This window comes from Lissotriton helveticus, chromosome 3_1 (assembly GCF_964261635.1).
Source record: "Lissotriton helveticus chromosome 3_1, aLisHel1.1, whole genome shotgun sequence".
Lineage (NCBI taxonomy): Eukaryota > Metazoa > Chordata > Amphibia > Caudata > Salamandridae > Lissotriton > Lissotriton helveticus.
The window spans coordinates 1,076,826,013-1,076,850,083 of record NC_136061.1 but is presented as its reverse complement, the minus strand read 5'-3'; the positions used below and the strand labels follow the sequence as shown (position 1 = coordinate 1,076,850,083).

General features: G+C 42.0%; 1 protein-coding gene across 3 annotated transcripts in view; it reads right to left on the bottom strand.

The window, feature by feature from the left end:
* Positions 1-24,071, bottom strand: part of GRB14 (growth factor receptor bound protein 14) — a 709,931-nt gene that overhangs the window by 67,122 nt on the left and 618,738 nt on the right. For all 3 annotated transcript variants that reach the window (XM_078681642.1, XM_078681641.1, XM_078681644.1), the window contains 2 exons: positions 12,240-12,356; positions 12,075-12,144 (listed from right to left, as the gene is read on the bottom strand). In XM_078681642.1, the coding sequence (XP_078537768.1) occupies positions 12,075-12,144; positions 12,240-12,356 (187 nt within the window). The remainder of the gene's footprint in view (positions 1-12,074; positions 12,145-12,239; positions 12,357-24,071) is intronic.

Genomic DNA, 24,071 nt, shown 5'->3' with positions numbered 1-24,071 from the left:
TAAAAATGAAGAAAGACGCACGGAAAGGCAGGATGCAGAATGCGCAGAGAGGAGATTTTGGTTGCAAATTGATAAGTTCTATGTGGCCAAAGAGGATGATCATACCTTTTTAGAGGAGTTGTTAGATACTCAACCCACACCTCCTTATGCCCCGCAGAGGATATACCCTGTTGTCTCTTTGAAGACACAGCAGCCTGTCTCGTCTGCTGAAGTTGCTCCTGTATCTACGATTATTGTACCTTCAGCTCCAGTTACCATGCCTCTTTCTTTCCCTTTGCCATCTTTTACGACTGTGACCTCTATTACATCCACCTCCCATACTCTGATGCCCACTGTTCTTTCTCCTCTGGTACAAGCATTGACTATAGTTCTGCCTACTACTTCCATCATCCCTCCTCCTGCAGTTATACATCTCCCGACGTTTTTGGATACTGATACCCCTGTACGAGGGTTTGATGGCAGGAATTTTGTGAGATTTAGGGAACACATGGGTCCATTGAAGCGGACTGAAATAGGGGAGGAAGAAAAGAGGCCGATAGTGAGTCAGGCCATGCAGTGGGCTCATAATGCAATTGATAGTGTGGAGGTTATTTGGCGGGTTAGAAGTGATTTTGAGCCCTTTTTACACCAGCATGCTCTTCATCATATGTCTGCTACCTTGATGGATATGTGGCATACATACATTGGGTTTGAGGCTCCCCAAATACTATTTGATAATAGAGATCATGTGTATGTGTCTGATATGGAACCGGGACAAGTGTTCGGTAATGTTACTACCATAATTTCTTATAGAGGTCGGTTGTATGATGAAGAGTCCTACTCAAATAACACAGTTCCCTATGCGTGAAGTCCACCCAATGTATCATCCAGAAATACCAGCATTGATGGATCAGCACAGTGCGACCACTATGCCGACCATGGCTGCCCGCTTTCAGAAACATTGGGTTTACACTCCATGGAAAAGAAGTAAGGTTTTAGCATTTAAGACTACTTTGCCCGATCCCAGGAAAAATCCCACTGACTATTATAAGGAATTAACAGAGGTTGCTTCTTCTACTGTAATGACTCTTGCAGATATTGACATGTTTTTTGGTATTCTGGTTCTGGTTCATACTTGGAGACAGGTGCATACTAAAGATCATGTAACAGAATTAGGCGGTACGTGGGATGTGATTAAAGGATGGGATCAGGAAAGGAAGCCTGGTGATAACCCCGTGCTGAGATACTTGCTTTGCCTAGTCATATTATTACATATATGCACACACTTATTCCACCTAAGAAGGTGAGTTCAGACAGATCGACGGCTTGTCAACAGAAGAAGGATGAGAGTTTGTCCGATTTCTTCACCCAGTTTGAGAACACATTTTTGGAATATAGTGGACAGGATATGTCTACTGAGGGAGGAGTTTGTAAAGTTTGTTGATAGGTTTGTTACTAATCTTCTTCCTGAAATAATGACTTGTGTGCAGGCATCTGAGAGTACTTTGTCTACATCTTCTCCCTCTGTTATTTTGATTATGGCCCAATATTATGAACATTGAGATTAGGAGGAAAAGGATAACACTGATAAGAAGCACAAGGATCTAAAGATGAAGATGTTGTTCCAGCAAGCATTTAGTGGAAATATTAGGGGGCGAGGAGGTCCTTCTTGACAACTGCCACATACTAGGCAGCCTTCCATGATACCTTTGGGGCAGAATCAGTATGCGTATTGTAAGGAAGAAAGACATTGACGCAGCCAGTGCCCTGTGCTTTTAAATACGGGTGTGTCCTCTAGAGGATGGGGTACTGGTGGAGGGGGTTGTGGAACCAACAGACATCAGAATGCTGCACCACCTGGGGGCCATTCTGATAATATTTATTTTAATGACCCCAGAGATGGACAGCACTATCATGATGATTATGATGTGGATGATGTGACAGATATATCATATAGCTAGGACAGCCAGGGACAGGGTGAGGGACCAGTTCAGATACCTGTTGACCAGCGTGGTCCTATGTACCACCCACACTATGGGCCGCAGGTGATACAGATGTGAGTCTGTTGCATATATTAGGGGGCGAGGAGGTCCTTCTTGACAACTGCCACATACTAGGCAGCCTTCCATGATACCTTTGGGGCAGAATCAGTATGCGTATTGTAAGGAAGAAAGACATTGACGCAGCCAGTGCCCTGTGCTTTTAAATACGGGTGTGTCCTCTAGAGGATGGGGTACTGGTGGAGGGGGTTGTGGAACCAACAGACATCAGAATGCTGCAGCACCTGGGGGCCATTCTGATAATATTTATTTTAATGACCCCAGAGATGGACAGCACTATCATGATGATTATGATGTGGATGATGTGACAGATATATCATATAGCTAGGACAGCCAGGGACAGGGTGAGGGACCAGTTCAGATACCTGTTGACCAGCGTGGTCCTATGTCACAGCGGATTTGCAGGGTTCGACCAAGGAATTTTGGTGGACACAGGTGCGACAAAGAGTTCTGTTTCAGGTGTACCGGTTGTAAGACCAATTTCACTACCCTTGCATTGACCGTTGGTCCTTTCACTGTGGAATCTCCGTTTTTGTTAACATCTAATTATGGTGAAAATTTGATGTGTTTTGATCTGTTATAGAAATTGCATGCTACTATTTGCAGGTGTTTATATTACTATGGGTCCAGATGTGAGTACTAAGCAGTGTTTGTCTCAGAATGCGTCCCTTCAAGCTGAATTTGCTCAGGTACCACCCACACTATGGGCCGCAGGTGATACAGATGTGAGTCTGTTGCATATACCACAAGTTTCTATACAAGTTAAAGATAATTCTGTCCTACCAAGCATTCCTCATTATAGGATACCACAGACAGGATAACGGGCCCTTCTTCAGATTATTCAGGATTTTATATGAAAGGGAGTATTCGAAGAAACGTCTGCCAACATTTTGTAACAGTCCTATTCTTCCAGTCCTTAAGAGGACGCCTTCGAGTTCCCCTGATGCTGTTGATGATGTTTACTGCTTTGTGATTGATTTGCAAGAAGTGAATAAATTGTGTTTCTGCTGGTTCCTGATTTCACTATGCTTTTAATGATGATTCCAACTACTGCTAAGTTCTTTTCTGTCATTGATCTGAAAAACAAATGTTTTAGTATTCCTATCGACCCAGACAGTAGGTAGTTGTTTAGATTTACACTAGCCGGTAGAAGCTTTATATTATGTCGTGCTCCTCAAGGCTATATGGAGAGTCCTAGTATTTATAGTCAGACATTAAAAATCCAGTTGGATTCCCTCTCGCTTCCTCCAAGTAATGTATTAGTGCAGTATGTTGATGATCTGCTAATTGCTTCTGATACAGAACAAGGTTATAGAGACTGTACAGTCAAATTGCTGTTGAGTTTGGCACATCATGGACATAGGGTTTCTCTTTCAAAATGTCAGTATTGTCGACAGGAGGTCATCAATTTAGGTCACCTACTGTCGAAGGAGGGTAGGAGGTTGATCTTGAGTGTATCAGTACTCTTGCTAAAATTCCCATTCCTCAAGCTCAGAAAACTTTACTTCCTTTTATAGGTATTATTTCCTACTGTCACCAGTGGATCCTAAACTACTTTTTACTAATCAAACCTTTGATTGCATTAACAACAAAAGCAGTGCATGAGCCTTTCCCTTGGACGCCAGAATGTCAGCAGTCTTTTGAGCAATTAAAAAATGCACATTGCTTGGCTCTGGTGCTTGGCACACCAAATCATAACAACCATTTGTGCTCTATGTTCATGAGATGGCTGGTTGCGCACTTTCTATTTTAGCACAAAAGTTTGGGGACAAAAAGAGGCCCTGTGCTTATTTTTCTGCTGTACTTGACCCTGTTGCTAGAACCCACCCGAATTGTCTGAGAGTGGTGTGGATGTGGCCACTTAAATTAGGCAATCAGCTGGACTTGATAATGACCTCACAGTTATGGTACCCCTTGCTGTGGATACGCTTTTGAATAGAACAAAGTCACATCACCTCACCAGTGCACGTCTTAATGGCTATGAATTGACAATGTTTGCTGCGCATATTACAATCAAAAGATGTGCCACTCTAAACCCAGGCACGTTACTACCCCTCCCTTCTGAGAATGATACAGTCGAAAAACATACCTGTATTTTCCGGAGTGGAAGAAGAAACAAAGGGATGTGTAGACCTGACTGATCTTCCATTATCTAACCCTCAAGGGGAACTATATGTTGATGGCTTCTGTTGTAAATTATCAGATTGCACCACCACTGCAGCTTACGCTATCACTACGTTGCATACGGTGGTAGAGACATCATGGGTCCCTTACCAGTAAGCTCAAGCTTCTGAGCTAGCTGCCCTTATTCGAGCTTGTGAATTGAGTGAAAGGTTGGTAGTCAATATTTATACTGACACCAGTATGCATTCGGGGGTCGCCCATAATTTTGGGCGACTCTGGGCAGAGCAAGGGTTTCTTACCTCCCATGGTACCAAGATTTAGCATGGGCACCTTATATTGTAGCTTTTGTGTGCTTTAACGCTCCCCAAGAAATTGGCAATAATTAAGTGCAGTGCCCATAGATAGGTTTTTGATGATGTTGGTAGAGGAAATGCGTTTGCAGATCAGGTAACTAAGGAAACAGCCTGAAGTAAAGTGAAACGTATGTTTGTCGCAGTTCCAGCTAGGTGGGTTCCCGAGAGTGTTATGCTTGAAAATACCTTTGAGAGTGTAAAGGAGATACAAAGTGAAGCCACAATAGAAGAATTAGCTAAATGGCAGGAGAGTACAGCACAGTTGAATGAGGAAGGGTGCTGAATTGATAAATCTGGAAAACAGAAATGGATGTTGCTGGATGCATACGTTCTTCCCGTGGTTACTATAGCACATGGTCCAGCTCATATTAGTGCAAAAGGCATTTGTAAATTGTTAGCCCCTGTATGGCAAATTGATAACATCTCCAAGACAGCTGCGTATTTGGTGAAGTACTGTATGGTCTGTATGATGCATAATCCAGGGAAGGGTACCCCTACACCACCTGGTAATTTTGCACCACCTGCATTTCCTTTTGAAGTCCTCCAAATGGACTATTTTGAATTAGAGAGATGTAATAATCTTAAGCATGTTTTGGTGGTTGCATGTGCATTTATTAATGGCCTACCCCACTAAGGTACTCCTTAAAGAGTATGTTCCTCATTTTGGCTTTCCCCAAACTATCTGGAGTGACAACAGAAGTCATTTAATTGGAAAGTGATTAAATTGATTTGTGAAGGTTTGCAAGTCAAACAGAAATTTCATACTGACAATCATCGACAGTCAGCAGGTTTGGTTGAGAAGTACAATGGTACTTTCAAACTCAACTTAGCAAAAATTCAGGAGACAAAAGGGTTGAAATGGCCAGATGCTCTACCATTAGCTCTCTGTCAACAAGAGCCACAGCTCATTCTAAAACAGAATTGTCACCTTATGAGGTCATGTTCGGATGTCCGGCAAATGTTTGGGGTGTCCCACGTCCTTGTGAATACTCAGATATTGAATATCCTGCATTGCTTGATTATCTTGGCCATTTAACAGAAAGTGTACGTTCTTTTCACCAATAGGTGCGGGAGTCCCTACCTTCTGTACCAGAGGGGCCCGGCCACGACATTCAGCTCCTGAGATTTTATTTTAATCAGGAACTTTCAGCGGAAGAAAAGTTTGAAGCCGCGCTGAAAGGATCCTGAGCAGGTTCTGTTGGTGACACGGACGGCTATAAAGGTTGCAGGTCGAAGGAACCAGGTGCACACTACCCACTGCCGGAGGATTCTTTTTTCATTGCCATATGACCAGTGGATCAAGGAGCACACTGGTGACACCGAGTGTGAACATGTGCACAGGTTTGTTCCTTTTGGTGATTCCAAGTAGACTTGAACACAGACAGATAAGGAGAACGAAGATGTTTTGAACTAAGCTGTTCTCTCAGAAATGCGAGCTATTCAGGAGCCTTTGTTCATTGATCACACAGTGCCTGGGGGTGCCAGATACAATTTGCGCCCTCAGCTGAGGGACACTGAGTCCAAGGAGAAGAAAGATTAGGGATGAGACAGGTAGTGCTGAGTAACAGTACCAACGGAATTAATTTAAATTAGTGGAAAATGTTGCGCTTACTTTGCCTTTGTTGTTTGAACATTAGCTAGGGAGAACAGAAATATACATTACAGGTATACCATCTTTATCAATGTGGGATAGATTAAAAGAGTTTGGACAGAGCAAGCTCTGCCACCGGTGCTCAAGAACGCCAACTTAATGATGGACAGTAGGAGCCTGTATCAGTGAGGTGCTGACGGACACTGAGAACTTGCATATTTTCCTGAATTTTTCTTTTTTGTTTTGATTCATTATGCAACCTTTTGGTAAGAAGGTTGCTGAAGAGAAACAGCCAGTGGTTCTTGTTGTACAGTATAATATGATGTGGACCTGGAAAAAAAATATGTGTTGTTTTTCTGATTCTGCTGATGATAATATTGTGTGGGGTATCATGGGTTCCGTAAAATTATCAAAGTGTGCCTTTAAACAGCAAGGGTAAGGTTATTTACCCAAAAAGAAATAAAAGAACTGCTCTGAGTAATGTATTTTTGGAAACACACAAGAGGTTCTTCAGAAAAGGAACCGCTTGTTACCCCACTGAATCTGTACTAGCTTGTGAACTGCATAGCCACTGTCACTCGTAAATTATACATATACTCAGCCACCTCAATTTACAGAAGATAAAGGAACGTTTGTTTTTTGTTATCCGGGACCATCTCTATACCATAGAAAGAAACTTGGAATGGATTATTCAGTTAGTGATAACAATACATATTGTGGCAATTTTTGTGTGGAACAAAAGAATATCACATTGGTGGGTTGGCATTACAAGGAATTGATAGTTACCAGAGAGGATAGTTATTACCTTGCCTGTTGCCCTATTGTGGATAGCACTGATACTTCACTATATATAAATTGCTTGGGAATAGGGTTGTATAAAAATAAGATCCCCATGGTAAATGACGAGGATCCAAATACTTTCGGAATGAACTCCAGGTATGCAGAAGTGGATTATGAGTGACAGATTTATGCACACCCAGGGCCCGATTCACAGAAATTATCTGAGACTACATTCCAAACTTACTACTTTTGGTATTCACAGAAGGCATTTAGTAGTAGTAGAGTTAGGATTTTGTCTTAAGTATGTCTTAAGTCTGTCCTACGTTTGTCTTAAGTCTGTCCTAAGTCTGTCTCAAGTCAAACTTAAGACAAAATGCTAACTTTACTATTACTAATTGCCTTCTGTGAATACCAAAAGTAGTAAGTTTAGGATTTTGTCTCAGATTAGTTCTGTAAATCGACCCCCCAGAGTTTTTCTTTTTGTCTAATGGGACGCATTCTAATGTTCATAATGGTACAGATATGATGTAGCCCTTGAAATGGTATTACTCATTGTGTGTAACTTTTAAATATGCCAAGCCTAACATACGACGGGTTAAAAGGACCCTGACTAAAAAATTCTGTGAGGGAGTGACTGATATAGAGGTCAATAATCACAGTAATGGGATCACTTTTGGATACATCCTTTCTTCTATTTTCACCTTGGGTGGTACTTCCAAGGCCAGGGGTGAAAAGACTAGAGAATATTTTGGGTGTAAGCTATACATTTTATCTAATACCACAGAAGCAGGTTTGTGTGGCATCACTACTCAGTTGGAGAGTATGAGAATATATTCGGAACAGACCAGATATGCAGTCGATTTTATTCTAGCTAAGAGTGGTGGTCTATGCGCAGTAGGAGGTGATCAGTGTGAAATCAGGATCAATAATATGGAAAAGAATATTACCAAACACATTTTAGAAATCCTTGAAAACGTCAAAGGAATACAGAGTGGAAATTGGAGTTCGTCTTTCTTTGCCAGCTGGGGCTGCAATCTTGAAAAAGTGATTTATCTGATTGTGGTATTGGTGCTCTGATGTGCTCCTATTCAGTGTCTTCCCTTCTACTGCTCCTACTGTCCCACTATACACCTAACAGAAGATGTTAATTCATGACACAAATGCCGCTATAATGATTCAAAAGGATAGTGAGGATCTGATGAATATCGATGAGGAAATATTCAAGAATTCCTCCCTCCTTGCTGTTTCATTTTCTGATGCTGATGGTGGATTATTGTTGTTGTTTGTAGTTTGGTTTTCTTTTGTTGCCGTTGGAAAATGTTAGCTCTTGCTAAAAGGAGGGTCTGTTAAAATAGAAACTGTTTATGCTTACGCAATGTAAGTTAGTGTCCGCTGCACCATTTTCTTTTCAGTCGCCATTTCAGGATGCTCAAAACTGATCTTGTCCAATTCCAAGAAAAGCTACCCTCTGAGTTCTGTTTCTTCACTTAGGTTTTGTTTCAGTAATGAGTGCACAGTTCATATTAGCACATACTTTTCCCTCTAGACAGAGGCCCTCTCCCACTTGTCTGGTGGTGGCCGCAGGATGGAACGACTTTGGGTTGTGTTAGTTTGTGTCAGATACGAGAAGTTGAAACCTTTTTTTTTGTATTTCACTGTTTATCATCTGCTTGGAAAATTCCACTGTGGACGTGTTTCTGCATGATATGAAACGTACATAATGTATCTTTATGACTGTCAATTTCAGTTCCCTTTGTAGCACTCTTAGTGACTGAGCAGATAGGGCTCCACTCTGAGTATATATGAATAAACAGTTTTTGGTTTGTATTCTCTCCTGTCTGACCGACTCTTCATTTAGTACGGAAGGCTGAGTGGCGGTTATTAGTGACCCGGTGGCCCTAAATAGGTTACTTCCTTCACAGTCGATCCACACAGTCTGTCAAAGTGATGTCGCTGATCGGCCACTGTGTCAGCGGCGAAGGCAATGCATCGTTTTCAATCAGCTCAAAGCCATCACTGAGTCGATGTTAATGGTTCTGGACAGCTGAAATCACCTTTCAAGGGCCCAGGACTGGATTGGCACCACTTGGCAGTGCAGTAATCCCAGATGGCAGAGTCTTGGTGCTATTGCGGGGTTGAAAGAACTCTTTGATGACCCTAAGACTTCAGAACAGGGGGCAAGCCAGCAAGCCCTTGAAGTCCCTCTGAGTTCATGTGAGAAGGGTCCAGTCCTTGCAACAGGGCAGAGATCAGCAGACAACCGTTCAGACCAGCAAAGCAGAAAAAAACAGTTCTTCCAGAGCAGCAGTCAAGCAGAGTGACAATCCTTGTAGCACAGCAGTCTTAACTCCTGTCAGAGTTCTTCATGGACCCAATAGTGTACTGTCTTTGTAGGGTAAGTGCCCCAGTTGTTACTCCCAGTTGTGCCTTTGAAGTGGAGGTTACTTCAAAGCAGATCCTTGAAGTGCACAGGTCCTGCTTTCTTCCTAGCCCTGGCTCCAGACTACCAGCAGGCGGTAAACAGCCATTTGTGTAGGAAACATGACACTGCCTATTCAGGTTTAAGGGTCAGCTCCCCTCTCTCATCCTGCCCAGGAAGAGCTATGCAAGTGAATGAACACGTTTTCTGTCACACCCACCCTTATGGTGTTTGGTGCTGTCTAGAGAGAATGCGCCAAATGTAGCTGTCACCCACCCCAAACTTGTACTGCAGACAGGCTACAAGGCACACAGAGCAGTAAGAGCAGAAAAAATGTGACTTTCTAAAAGTGGCATTTTTAAAACAGTAATGTTAAATCCAACTTTACCAGTGAAGAGCATTTATCATTACCATTCCAAAGTTATAAACTATGATGCAGCTCTCCTTTCTAATTGGGAATTACAGTTAAAAAATATATTAAGGAATTCCCAATTCTGCCCTGTGAAAAGGTATAGGCTCAAAGTAGTGAAAAACAAATGTGGGTGTTTGTCACTACCAGGACACGTAAAACTTGAAAGTACATGCACTAAATTTTACTTACAGAGCACCATCCCTGTGGACTACCTAGGGCCTACCTTAGGGGTGACTTATGTATAATAAAAGGGAAGATTTAGGCTTGGCAAGTTATTTTAGCTGTCATATTGTATTGGCAGTAATCTCCACATACAGGCCTTGCAATGGCGATCTTGAGACATGTTTGAAAGCTACTTGTGTGAGTGGCACCACTATTGCAGCAGGCCCACTTTAGATTACAGGCCCTGGGTTTATGGTATACCACTTCACAAGGGACATATAAGTAAACTAAATATGCCAATTGTGTGCACACAGATGTTTAATGGTTAGGGGAGAAGCACAGGCACTGGTTAGCAGTAGCAAAGTGTTCAGAGTCCTAAGGCCACCAAAATGATACAGCAGAAAGAGAAGGTAAGCCTGCAAAATGTTCGGGAGAAGACCACCCTAAGGATGACAGATCTAACACCCTTGAAGTCACTTTGGGGTCTTAGGTACAACAGATACAAGCCCTGTCCTTCTTATCCAGACAAGAGGGAAGCAGAAGCCGATGAACACAGCAGGGCAGCAGCCCTTCAGAGCAGCAGTTCTTTCAGCAGCTCAGCAATCCTCCTATCCACAGATCCAGAGTATACTGAAAAGTCGGTGTCTAAGATCCAATATTTATACCTAGTTGTGCCTTTGAAGTGAGAAGAAGTTTCTAGAATCAGGTCTTTGACGTGCACAGGTGCCCTACCTTTCTTGCCCTGGCTCCATACTAACTACAAATAATATGTTGCCCTTTGTGTGGAGGCAGGACACAACCTATTCATGTGCCCAACTCCTTCCTCCAATTCTGCCAGTGATGGCTCATCTAGGCACACCTAAGCTTCCTATTGTTTGAGGCTGTCTGGGAGAAACACATAAAGCCCAACTGTCAACTATACCCAGTCATGTGACCCTGAGACAGGCTCCAGGCACCAAATAGGTAAGGCAGGAAAATGCCAATTTTCTAAAGTGGCATTTTCGAAATTGTAATTTAAAATCTGACTTCATTAAGTTTAGGGTTTCTTATTACCAATCCAAAGACACCAAACATGAACTGGTTACCTGTTCCCATTTGGAAATTACAGTGTATTAAATGTAATGCCGTAACTCCAATGTTATCCTACGGGAGACGTAGACCTTACAGTAATGAAATATGAATATGAGAGTTATTCATCACCTGGACATGTAAAGCTTTGTAAAGCTTAAAAGTGCACGTCTAACATTTTAAATACAATGAACCCTGCCATCTGGGCTATCCAGGGCCTATGTGTATTAAAAAGGATTTTTTGGGCCTGGCAAAAGGTTTATTATGCCAAGTCAACACGGCAGTTTTAAATTAACCAAACCGGCTGCAATGGTAGGCCTAAGACATGTTTAAAGTACTATCTAAGTGGGTTGCACAATCAGTGCTGCATGCCTAATAGCAGCATTTAATTTACAAGAGCTAGGCATAGGTAGTGCCACTTTACTATGGACCCGCAAGTAAATTTAAATGGGGCAATTGGGTATAAGCCAATTCGTCCATGTTCTAAGGAAAGAGCACAAGCACTTTAGCTCTCATTAGCAGTTGTAAAGTACACAGAGTCCTAAAGCCAGAAAAAACAATGTCAACAAATAGGAGGTCTGTGGGACAAACGTTAGGGAATAAACCACACCTAGGATGCCAGGTCTAAAAGATTTTACTTTGTAAACTTTTACTCTTTTAATAACCTTAACAAGCCGAAAACTAAATCACTCTCTGTCTCCCTGTGAAACCAAATGGGTTTCACTTATGTAAATGTATTGATTTGATGATTAGCCTCAGTCATGGATTTTGATTAATCAGACAGCGCCTTAATGGGTTAATTTCGTTCAAAGAAAAGGACTACAACAGGTGTATCCAGTGTGATATAAAAAGGTTAAATATTTTGTGATCTAGTCATAAAGCTCTAAAATGTTAGTGGTGGAGAATAATATATATGTGTGTGTGTGTGTGTGTGTATGTGTGTGAGTGTGTGTGCGTGTGTGTGTGTGCTTTTTTTACCAATCCTTCAATCCCTAGCCTTGTAACCAACAGTATTTTGCATTTAACAACTATGTCCAACAATAATGTATAATGATTAGTAATGATAACTTTTTTGTTTCCAAATCATTGTAATTTCATGAAATCTTCTTTATGGGATGTACTGTACCAATGTTTGTTGTTGAACTTTGAGGTGTTGCTGGGATACCATGCATATTTAGACGTGTGCAGCTTTTCCTCTATAAAAGAAAATACATTTAATGGTTCTGTGTTCCACAAAATAAAACAAAGGAAAATAATAAAGAAATAAAAATAAACATAAAACGAAGATTACCCGCCACAATAAACCTTCTTGGACTGCAACAGAAAGCGCTTCAGATGGATTTTCTATCACCCGACTTCTTTTACCAGAAAAATCCATTGCAACAAGGGAATTTTCTGAGCTGCTTCTCTGGAAAAAAGGGGCTGCATTAGAATATGCACAAATTGTTCTGCTCTTTTTTTGTTCCAGAAGCAAACAATCTAGTTTTTTGTGTTTTTCTGTGATTCCTAATTAAAACTTATTATAATAAATATGAAAACGTATCTATTCTTTCTGAAACAATGTATATTGTACAAATGATTCTTTAAGTGACAAAATGTGTTTTAACCAACATCAGGGCTGGCACCATGGAGGTGCAATTGGTGACACCTCGCCATGCGCTGACTTTAGGGGGTGGGGGCACAGTGTTTTCAAATACAATATGGTTTTAAAAGCACCTGCTGCCACGTTCCTTGACTCCATCTATTATAAGGAAACCATAAAAATGTCAAGAGAATTCTGGTGATTAATAGACCTGCTGCAGGCAGATCGCAGTTGTGTCTAGTGGAAGTTTTGACTCATCATAAAGTAGCGCAGGGGGTTCAAAGGCCTGCTGCAAAGCAGGTGTACCATGCACATTACAAAGTGCATACAATGTAATTTGGTCAGTGTGTTACTGCTTCTGTCAGAGAGCTCCTTTTGTTACCTGCAGTTTATAAGTCTACATCCTTAATATAGAACAATGAACTATCAACTGTCATCAAAGATCTCCATGCAAACTGCAAGGTATAGATTAGAGCGTTTTGATTTTTTCCCCAAGTCTTTCATTATCCTAATGTTGCAAACAGGGTTCACTTGGGTAGAAATCAATTCTTATTAGTAAAGCCAACCATGGTGATACATTTTAAATTCTGAGTTTCTGCTTCGCTAGACCAAGCACTCCTAAACTGTAGTCTACGAACAGGATGACTTGTGACACCTACACCTTGTAGTCCTCTCTCAGATGTAACATTTCCTATACACTGATTTACACACTTATGATTTATTGTCTCTGTGTAATGTGTATGTGATGTAAAGTGCTTTGGCACCTTAAACTAGTACGAGTGGCGCTATAAAGCAAAAGAAATGGACGAGAGAAAGAGTGGTTAAGGAGAATTGAAGGGCACTGTTAAAGTGTACTATTGAGAGAATATGTGAAGAGTGTCATTGGGGGGTGCCAACAAACACTGTCACACCGGGCACCACGCCACCAGAGATAAAGCTGGCCCTGACCAAATTTTTTCAGATATGCTCTAAACTATCTGGACTATAAAACATTTTTACATTCATCAAATTGAAATTACACAGAGATACATAGTAATGAAATGTGTTTGTTGCGAGCAAAGACAAGTCCTTATTTCTAATGCAGTTCCTAATAAAAGTATTTTTGTGTACTCAAATTCGTAAAGTAGGTAGGAGTGTCCAAACTGGAACTTATTTTTCAAATTTTGCAAAGATCTTTAGTTTGCAATTTTATTGCTTTGCCACGTCTGTGCAAACTCAAGACTTTGCCATGACGTGTGTTGCACATGCATTTATTTAATTCTAACAAAGATGCTCTGAATAACAAATACTTAGTAGGAAAAATGAGGACTTGATTCTCAAATATATTTGCATTTGTAGGTCAGACTTATACAAGCAATAGCTTTATTTCAGAGTGTGAAATAACTCTTCCACTTCAGATAAGTTGTTTTGCAGCCGTAAATCAATTTATCCTTATGAAAAATGTAATGGTAGTAAGTGAATGAGCAAGAAGTAGAGTGTGCAGGGAGTGGCTGTTAAGAATGGAGAAAAGACCTGTGAACTTGAACATGGCAACAATCATAAGAACGTAGGTACACAAATTGGTCTCGTTCTCTTCCCACCGTGCAAAATATGTCAGATGTGGAAAATGGTATGAAACAGACACAAACGGGAGTAGGGGGAATGGATACAATTTCTCGACATTGAAAACATATTTTCCTGGAGAAGAATAAATGAAAAGAAAGCAATTATTAGCAAATACATTTGTACTAGTACTGACAATTTTCTCGTGAAAAAAATTACATTAGGATAATTTCTAATGAGAAAATCTAATTCACTAAGTTTTTCCAAGCAAACACCTGGACAAATGTTTCCAGATGTAACCTGACAAATATTTTCCAGTAAAGAAATGTTGGCCATCTGTACCCTTATGAGTCCAGAAATCTGAAGTTTCAGACTTCTCACCTTTGGTAAATAAGGATATGAGTGTTTTTCTCCTGTTCCATGCCACTGAGCACAGACAAACTCCACTAAATGCAAAGATAAAGAGAAACATTATTCATACATATTTCAGCTTTGTTTTAGTCAATTCGACTGAAAAGTACACCTTCTGTGCAGAGAAACATTTCTTGCAATGCAGAGAAAAGTTGATTAAAATAAACTGGAAAATTTCACAGGTGTCACAAAGGACAAAAATTAGGTACTTCATAAAACGTTACAGAAAGAAAGTACATACTCTTAGTAGTAGATGCAAGCAAATGAATAATTTCCCGATTATGTGCCAGTAGTCTTCATTACTACTAGTCCTACATATCCACCTCAGTCATTACGTATGAGGTGAATGTCTCTTCCTTGAGACAAGGACACTCCAGGAAACGAATATACGAAGCCTAGAAAAAAGGCTGAATTGTCATGCGACGGTGGGTGGGTCTTAATGACTCAGGCACAGAGGAGTCAGACTGGGAGTAAAGAAGATGGCAGAAACTATTCAAGACATTATCCTCACCCCAGACGTTACATATGAGGAATACCAAAGCAACAACATACTCCATTTCAAAGAAACACACAACAGCAAATATCACTGCAAGCCAATTTACTTTAATAAGATGAATCATTTAAGAAATTCATAACAGGATTCAACTAAGCACGCCAAATCCAATGTTACTGCCATCCTTCTCTAAACTTTAGATCCTATAATGATGAGCAAAATTGTAAGGTGTCAGGTATGAATCATCTTCTGATACTAAGGATTAACCTTAAAGGGAAGTGGTGGAAGTTCTTTACTTCCGCAGAAGTATGGGGACTTCAGGCATGTAGCACTTGGTTTGACACCCAAGTCGGAGAGGAGTGTCTGCCAAAGAATATGCCATATCAAAAGTAAATTCAAGCGTCTATTTGTTGTCAAGGAGAAAACCTACATTGAACTGCTGCTCCAAAAGCTACAAATAAATGATCAGTCTAGTGGAGGAAACATGAAAGGTCTGAGACTAAAAGAACTATTCTAATAATCAAAGCATGAAGAAGCCTCCAGTAGAAGAAGAGGACTGAAAGAATACCTGAAGACCAACATCATGATTGTTATGGAGATTTTTGGGAAGAAGTACCTAAGAAGAGAAGGAAATGAAAGACAAACCAACAAAGCACCCAGTTAGTTATGTAAACTAATGTACTCATAAAGGCAATCTTGAGAGAAATTAAATGGCCTCCACAAATGAAAGCTGACTGTGAGAAAACAAGATCTGTTTGCATTGTCCCCCAACTCTCTGCTCCCATTTTTACTACTTCATGCTGGTTTTCTTACTCTGACTGTGCCCTGGGCTCTACTAACCAAACCCGGGGTCTGTACTCTGTGGTAAAGTGCATGGCAATTAGGTATAATTACAATTGGTACAGTCAGCCTAGCTGTATGTACGTAGTACATGGTAGGGCATGTAGGTCTAGAGGCCCAGTTCATTTAATGCACTTATGTGTGCGCTACTGTGGTGCCTGATGTCATTTAAAAGTCAACCCTGCCTTGCGTCTACTTTTAATTTGAAATTATATGCAAATTCAACTTTGGAATCAAACGTAGTTCCAAAGTCTCAAACTACCTTACTGTTACATACAAGTCACCCTTGAGGCCTCCAATTGGTGCTGGAGAAGTAACTACAAGCAGGGACAGTATGAAATATGTTTGATAAGCCATGGTGAGAGAAAAACTGCCAATTTCCTTTTTCGCCATTGTAGGAAACTAGCTCCATAGGCTTACGTGGAAATATTTTATTTAAGTTTTGTAGTGTCATTCAAAGACTCAAAAGAATAGTTAGAATATATACAAAAGCTTGCCTGCCACTGTTAGATTTGTAATAACTATTACAGAAAAGAAGTTATAAAATGTTCTTTTCTGTCAGCCAAAATCCAGCCTTAAAACTGCCCTCTCCTGATTTGCCAGCCTCTGCCAGGCTGTTGTAATGAGGTGTGAAGTGTCCTGCTAGAGGGACAAAGGATTTCTTGTGGGTGGAGAACTAAAGGCTGCAGAAACAAAAGGGAGTAGGGGTTTGAAGTGGCCAAAACAATTTTCAAAGGGAGAATTACACTTTAGGATTGTACAGGCTCATTCCATTGGTAAGGGGTGCCACTTTGCTTGACACCCAAGAACACTGAATGAATATGGGAGGGTTGCCAAGCAACTCAGATCTGCTGAAACAGCAGGGAGAAGGACCGCCCTGCAGGAATGCACCCAATGGACTGCAGTCTGAAGGGCTGCACTTGCTGCATATTTTTGGTGTAAAGGATTTTGCCTGGTTTCCATGGATTAAGGAGTAGTCTCCCTGAAAGCTACTGGTTAACAGAGCACATCTGCACCAGCACCACCAAGAAGTCCCCATGCTTGAGTGTGTCTCGTGGACTTTTAAGGACTTGTCTAGGTACATTGTGGAAATTATAGTCCTTACATTACAAGGGCCATCTCAGAGCTTGTAGGCCCTTGGATTGGTGTTTTAGACACTTTGAACCCACAAGAGGAACCTCGGAAAGATGGTCCAGAAGTTTGGGGAAAGTTGGAGCAACGTTTGCAAAAAGCTCTATAAGATGACCAGGTGCATTCTGGGAGTTGTAGTCCCAGATCCCAAGAGTCAAAATAGCACATCTAAACCCTTGGTTGTTGCTGTGGACCACTTTCCGGTATCAAGAAAAACTTCAGGAAGTAAGTGTAAAAAGGCTTCATCGTGGGTGACCTGAACTCTGTACTTTGCCCTGGTCCAGCGCAACCTTTTTTAACCCTTTGAACACTATTTGCTTCTAAGCGCTAGTTTTACTTTTAATCTTTAAAAATTCCTATCTCTGGTTCCCTATATTGGATTGTTGTCATCTTTGTCTATTTCTTCATAAACATATAACCTATGCATATAAATTAATGTTGGATTTTATTGTGTGTTATGTATTACATATTTAATGCATTGGTGTTTTAAATGCTTTGTTGATCTATCTCCTATGGTAATCTTGCCTGCTGGTTGCCAGCTACCAAGTGTTGGGCAAGGGAATAATTTGAGTCCCTGACTGAACCTTTTATTGTGTTTGTGGCATTTTTACTAGTGGTAGGTCTGTACTTATAACTACTAATAAAGCACTTTCCAGCACTGACTTTGAAGCTTTTTTGACCAATGTCAAATTCCAAAGAGAAGAAAGAACAAACAAAGGACTTGCAAAAAAAACCTTTTCAAAAGTCATTAAGGCAACTTTCCTCATCCCCCAAGGAGCATCAAGGCCCTCTCAAAGTAAGTTATGATGGCTGCTCACTGTTCATTCGGAGAGAGTAGAGATGCAATGGTTTAGACTCAATCTATCCCAAATAAATAGGAGATTAGCTAGAACCTCACACTCCAAAGTAGAAACGCCATGAGCATCACATTGGTTCTGAAAAATTTCAATGATGGGAATATGATTTAAAGGTGAAAGTCCTTTAAAAAATGTGAATGGCTTTGGCCAGGTGAGAGAGAAGGCCCATGTATCTGCAAACCCTCCCCTCAAATTCCATGCCAAAAATAACAACCTCTGTGGAAATGGTAACCCTATTGGATAAAGATGGAAAAGAGTTTACAGGAGTTTCTTTAGAGGGCACAAAGATAGAGTAGAGGAGTGGGACTGATGACCGCAAGGTCAAGTATGGAACAGCTACAATTACATTCCTTTGCTCGCATACAATCCTGGTTAGCAATTTGGGAATGGCAGGGAAAGGAGGGAAAGCACAAACGAATTCCTGAAGCCATTCCAAAAGTAACACATCCATCCCTCAAGCTCCAACTATGTGCTGTCAGATGCCAAAAAGAGGAACTTGAGCATTCTCTTGAGGTGCAAAAAATTGATGAATAGGTTCCTGAACCCCCTGTAGATTTCCTGAAAGGTGAAGGAGGACAAGACTATATTCTGGGAAGCAGGGAAACTCCTGCCCATAAGATCTACTTGTAAGTTTTCACATCCAAGACTTCAGCATATATGTCCCTTGGTGATTTTGTGTGGCACTGTCACTATATTATAAAACCTCACTAACACATAGTATTCAGAAAGTGAGTCTGGATATACAATGCAGGTTTTAGGACTGCTGACAACACTCTCAATTGAAGAATGCTTAGTCTCCATCGGTGATCAGCAACCGTGAGTTCACGTTATCAAGGGAAACTCCTCAACCTAGAAAACTGGCAACTATCATTATCTTTCAAGGACTTGGATGCTAGAAAGACTTTTTGAAGATGTAAAGAACCTAGCAAACAACTAAGAGATGCTCTGAAGTTTAGTGGTAATAGACTCCCAGTTCTTAATACCAATTGAGAGCCAAAATACATCTTTTTCAGGGCATGGATTGTCTGACAAAGAGGTTCTTCCCACAAACCTGCTTGCCATTTAGTCTTGATGTTGTCTGGGACCTTTCACTTTTACTTTTCACAAAAAACAAGAATGAAAGGGAAAGACTGATTGTGGAGAGCACTGAAACAAGTGTTGCAAAGTTATAGCAAAGCCTTCAAAAAAGTACCAGGTTCTTCAATTGTGAGAAAGCCTATATTTTATTTTCCATGCTTCAAAATCCTGGGAAGAAGATCTTTCCCATTACACTTGCCCTACAAATCAGAAGCAGAAGTTTTGTTGTCATGACATTCCCATCTTTGAATGGAATAATCATTACTGGGGACCCTAAGGACATGATTAGGGGGACTTTAAGCATCATAAGTCAACGTAAAGGGGTGACGGAGGAGTCAATGGTCAACCTTTACTTCAGCACAATATAGAGTCCTTTAACTTCTCCAACTGTTTGGGTGGTATGGGTCCAGCCAGTGGAATTGAGAGGGTGGAAGAGGAGAAGTTAACCCCTGACCTCGTGATCTATGAAGCTCTTCTGCTTTTCCTGCCTCTGAACCCTAAAAATATAGCCAGGGGGACTGCAAACCTCATAAGTCAACGCAAGTGGGCAGAGGAGGAGATGTTGACCCCTAAGATCTGTGTGATATAACGCTCTTTGGTTTTTCCCACCATGTGGAACCCTAGGAACATGGCCAGGGGGACTGCAAGCCCCATAAGTCATCAACACGAGGGTCAACCTTGATCTCTTCATGCTATTAAGTGGTTTGGCTTCTCCTGCTGCATCAGACTAGTGGGCCATGCCAAGCCCAGGCCAAGGGTGTGCCCGTCGTCGCCCATCATTATCTGGAGGAGGCTGGGTTGGGCCACCCTTCTTTGTCTGCTGATTTGGTGACCTCGTTGCTCTGACTATTGCTATGGAAAACCAGAGATAACTGTTATACTTCCCATAAGATGAATAGGTGTTTATGTATTCCATTCTTTCACTCTTGATCCAATTAAAATCTTAGTGATTAACTGGGACCTATTTCCTACCCTTTAATTAGTGGCAACAATTATGGGGGAAATTAAGGTGGTTTCTAGTTTGCACGGACCCCAAAACAGGAATAAGCTTAAAAAAACATGCCACTGAGAACTGTGTGAAGGATGAGACTGATGATTTGAGTGAGGAGATTGAGTCGATGTTGGGCAAAAACCGCCCGTCCACAACCTACCAAAAATGCAAAAAAGATGGCAAAAATTTTGCAAATAAGAAGACATGTTTACAAGGACCAACTGCTACCCTTTTAATCTCAAAACCAGACAGTTTCAATAATCCAGATGCATCCAATGTTCTTCATTTAGAAGCTCCTTTGCATGTGTTATCCAAATTAACAAGTTCTAAGAAGTATGATGCACTCAAATGGCAGGAAACTGGAGATAGCCTGGAGACAAGGGGGTATAGATGATACTATGCAGACAGAATCACAATTAGGCTTATTGGAGAAGTTGAATTGCCCTTTGACTTTATGACGTTTAGAAAATGTGCAAGACAAACATTATTATCTAATGGCCATACTATCCTTCCCTCTGAACTGGAATTTGAAGAATTATATGTACTATTCTTGAGCATGTTGTTGAACTATTCCTGTGTGTAATTTGTGAACTGATGCCAATTCTCAAAACTTGCAAATGTGGGAATGTTTGGTGTAGCCTTTATCTTGCCCAGGCTGAGGTAGTGTGTTTGTTGCATAGTTTTGTTCAGAAAAATAATTTACCTTGGTACAAGACACACTCTAAAAAAAAGCCTTAAACTTTCCAGTCTTTTGTGCTCAAACAGATTTTAAGCGATACAAAAGGGGATGATGGACGGAGCGTTTGAGCAAATCAAACACTCACCCCCAGTCAACTGATCTGGGTTTAATCCATCACCATTCTTTAGCCCACTCAGCCACCCCATTTCAGACATGGCTATATGCAAATCAGTCTGACCCTGTGCCTCATGGGAACAGTCCAGCCCGAACTGCCAAGCCATGCCTTCCCTGGAACGGAAACAAGCTTCCGAGTACCGGTTTCTGGCATTACAGCCGTCTTCAGCCCAGCTTGTTTGAATCCAGTGGCAAAGTGAGCAAGGGACTCACGCTGAGCATACCCTGCCACACTTATGGCGGCCAAAAGCGGTACAAAAGGGGGTGGTGATGGACGGAGCATCAGAGCCAATCAAACACTCACACCCAGTCAAAAGATCTGGGTTTGATCCATCACCGTTCTTTAGCCCACTCTGCCACCCCAGTTCAGACATGGCTATATGCAAATCAGTCTGACCATGTGCCTCATGGGAACAGTCCAGCCCGAACTGCCAAGCCATGTCTTCCCTGGACCGGAAACAAGCATCCTGGGACCGGTTTCGGATTCATAATCCTCATCAGTCAGGCTATCTTGAATCCAGTGGCCAAGTGAGCAAGGGACTCACATCTGAGCATACCCTGCCACACTTAGGGCGAACAAAGCGATACAAAAGGGGATGATGGACGGAGTGTTTGAGCAAATCAAACACTCACCCCCAGTCAACTGATCAGGGTTTAATCCATCACCATTCTTTAGCTCACTCAGCCACCCCAGTTCAGACATGGCTATATGCAAATCAGTCTGACCCTGTGCCTCATGGGAACAGTCCAGCCCGAACTGCCAAGCCATGTGTTCCCTGGACCGGAAACAAGCATCCTGGGACCGGTTTCGGATTCATAATCCTCATCAGCCAGGCTATCTTGAATCCAGTGGCCAAGTGAGCAAGGGACTCACGTCTGAGCATACCCTGCCACACTTAGGGCGAACAAAGCGATACAAAAGGGGATGATGGACGGAGCGTTTGAGCAAATCAAACACTCACCCCCAGTCAACTGATCTGGGTTTAATCCATCACCATTCTTTAGCTCACTCAGCCACCCCAGTTCAGACATGGCTATATGCAAATCAGTCTGACCCTGTGCCTCATGCGAACAGTCCAGCCCGAACTGCCAAGCCATGTCTTCCCTGGACCGGAAACAAGCATCCTGGGACCGGTTTCGGATTCATAATCCTCATCAGCCAGGCTATCTTGAACCCAGTGGCCAATTGAGCAAGGGACTCACATCTGAGCATACCCTGCCACACTTAGGGCGAACAAAGCGATACAAAAGGGGATGATGGACAGAGCGTTTAAGCAAATCAAACACTCACCCCCAGTCAACTGATCAGGGTTTAATCCATCACCATTCTTTAGCTCACTCAGCCACCCCAGTTCAGACATGGCTATATGCAAATCAGTCTGACCCTGTGTCTCATGGGAACAGTCCAGCCCGAACTGCCAAGCCATGTCTTCCCTGGACCGGAAACAAACATCCTGGGACCGGTTTCGGATTCATAATCCTCATCAGCCAGGCTATCTTGAATCCAGTGGCCAAGTGAGCAAGGGACTCACATCTGAGCATACCCTGCCACACTTAGGGCGAACAAAGCGATACAAAAGGGGATGATGGACGGAGCGTTTGAGCAAATCAAACACTCACCCCCAGTCAACTGATCAGGGTTTAATCCATCACCATTCTTTAGCTCACTCAGCCACCCCAGTTCAGACATGGCTATATGCAAATCAGTCTGACCCTGTGTCTCATGGGAACAGTCCAGCCCGAACTGCCAAGCCATGTCTTCCCTGGACCGGAAACAAGCTTCCTGGGACCGGTTTTGGATTCATAATCCTCATCAGCCAGGCTATCTTGAATCCAGTGGCCAAGTGAGCAAGGGACTCACGTCTGAGCATACCCTGCCACACTTAGGGCGAACAAATCGATACAAAAGGGGATGATGGACGGAGCGTTTGAGCAAATCAAACACTCACCCCCAGTCAACTGATCTGGGTTTAATCCATCACCATTCTTTAGCTCACTCAGCCACCACAGTTCAGACATGGCTATATGCAAATCAGTCTGACCCAGTGCCTCATGGGAACAGTCCATCCCGAACTGCCAAGCCATGTCTTCCCTGGACCGGAAACAAGCATCCTGGGACCGGTTTCGGATTCATAATCCTCATCAGCCAGGCTATCTTGAATCCAGTGGTCAAGTGAGCAAGGGACTCACGTCTGAGCATACCCTGCCACACTTAGGGCGAACAAAGCGATACAAAAGGGGATGATGGACGAGGCGTTTGAGCAAATCAAACACTCACCCCCAGTCAACTGATCTGGGTTTAATCCATCACCATTCTTTAGCTCACTCAGCCACCCCAGTTCAGACATGGCTATATGCAAATCAGTCTGACCCTGTGCCTCATGGGAACAGTCCAGCCCGAACTGCCAAGCCATGTGTTCCCTGGACCGGAAACAAGCATCCTGGGACCGGTTTCGGATTCATAATCCTCATCAGCCAGGCTATCTTGAATCCAGTGGCCAAGTGAGCAAGGGACTCACGTCTGAGCATACCTTGCCACACTGTATGAGGCACAGGTTCAGACTGATTTGCATACGGACATGTCTGAACCGGTCCTCGGAAGCTTGTTTCCGGTCCAGGGAAGGCATGGCCTGGCAGTTCGGGCTGGACTGTTCCCATGAGGCACAGGGTCAGACTGATTTGCATATGGACATGTCTGAACTGGGGTGGCAGAGTGGGCTAAAGAACGGCGATGAATTAAACCCAGATCTTTTGACTGGGTGTGAGTATTTGATTGGTTCAGATGTTCCGTCCATCACCACCCCCTTTTGTACCGCAAACAGATTTTAAATCACGATTGCTCTTCTAAAATCCAAACAATTGTATAAACACCTGGGAAATAAAGTAGGCAAAACAGATTACGTTTGTGTCGGTCAGCATACTTTTCTTTACTGGGGAAGGAAAAAGTTTCTAATAATAGGACTCTGGGTCTATAGTTTTTTGTCAGAAAAATATGCAAACATCTGTGTGAATGTTTTGGAGCTACACAAAAGTGGTGTAAGTAAATGTTCCCATTGTGTATAATTAAATATTGCATGTTGAGTACTAGCTCTGTGTAAGTAATAGTGCACATAGTGGTGAAAAACAAACTTTTCATCACAATTAGATGTCCCACTACACATATCTTCACTTTCAGGTACAGCATACTTTTCTAGACTCACATACAAGGAAGAACTGAAGTAACCTCAACCTAAATTGGGCTGCTCAGAGAAAGAAAAGGAAGCAGAAAGGAACATTTAATTCCCTAACGGCAACCCATACAATTGTTAAGATTGCCCTCACCCACTGATAGTAGCAGGCTTCATAA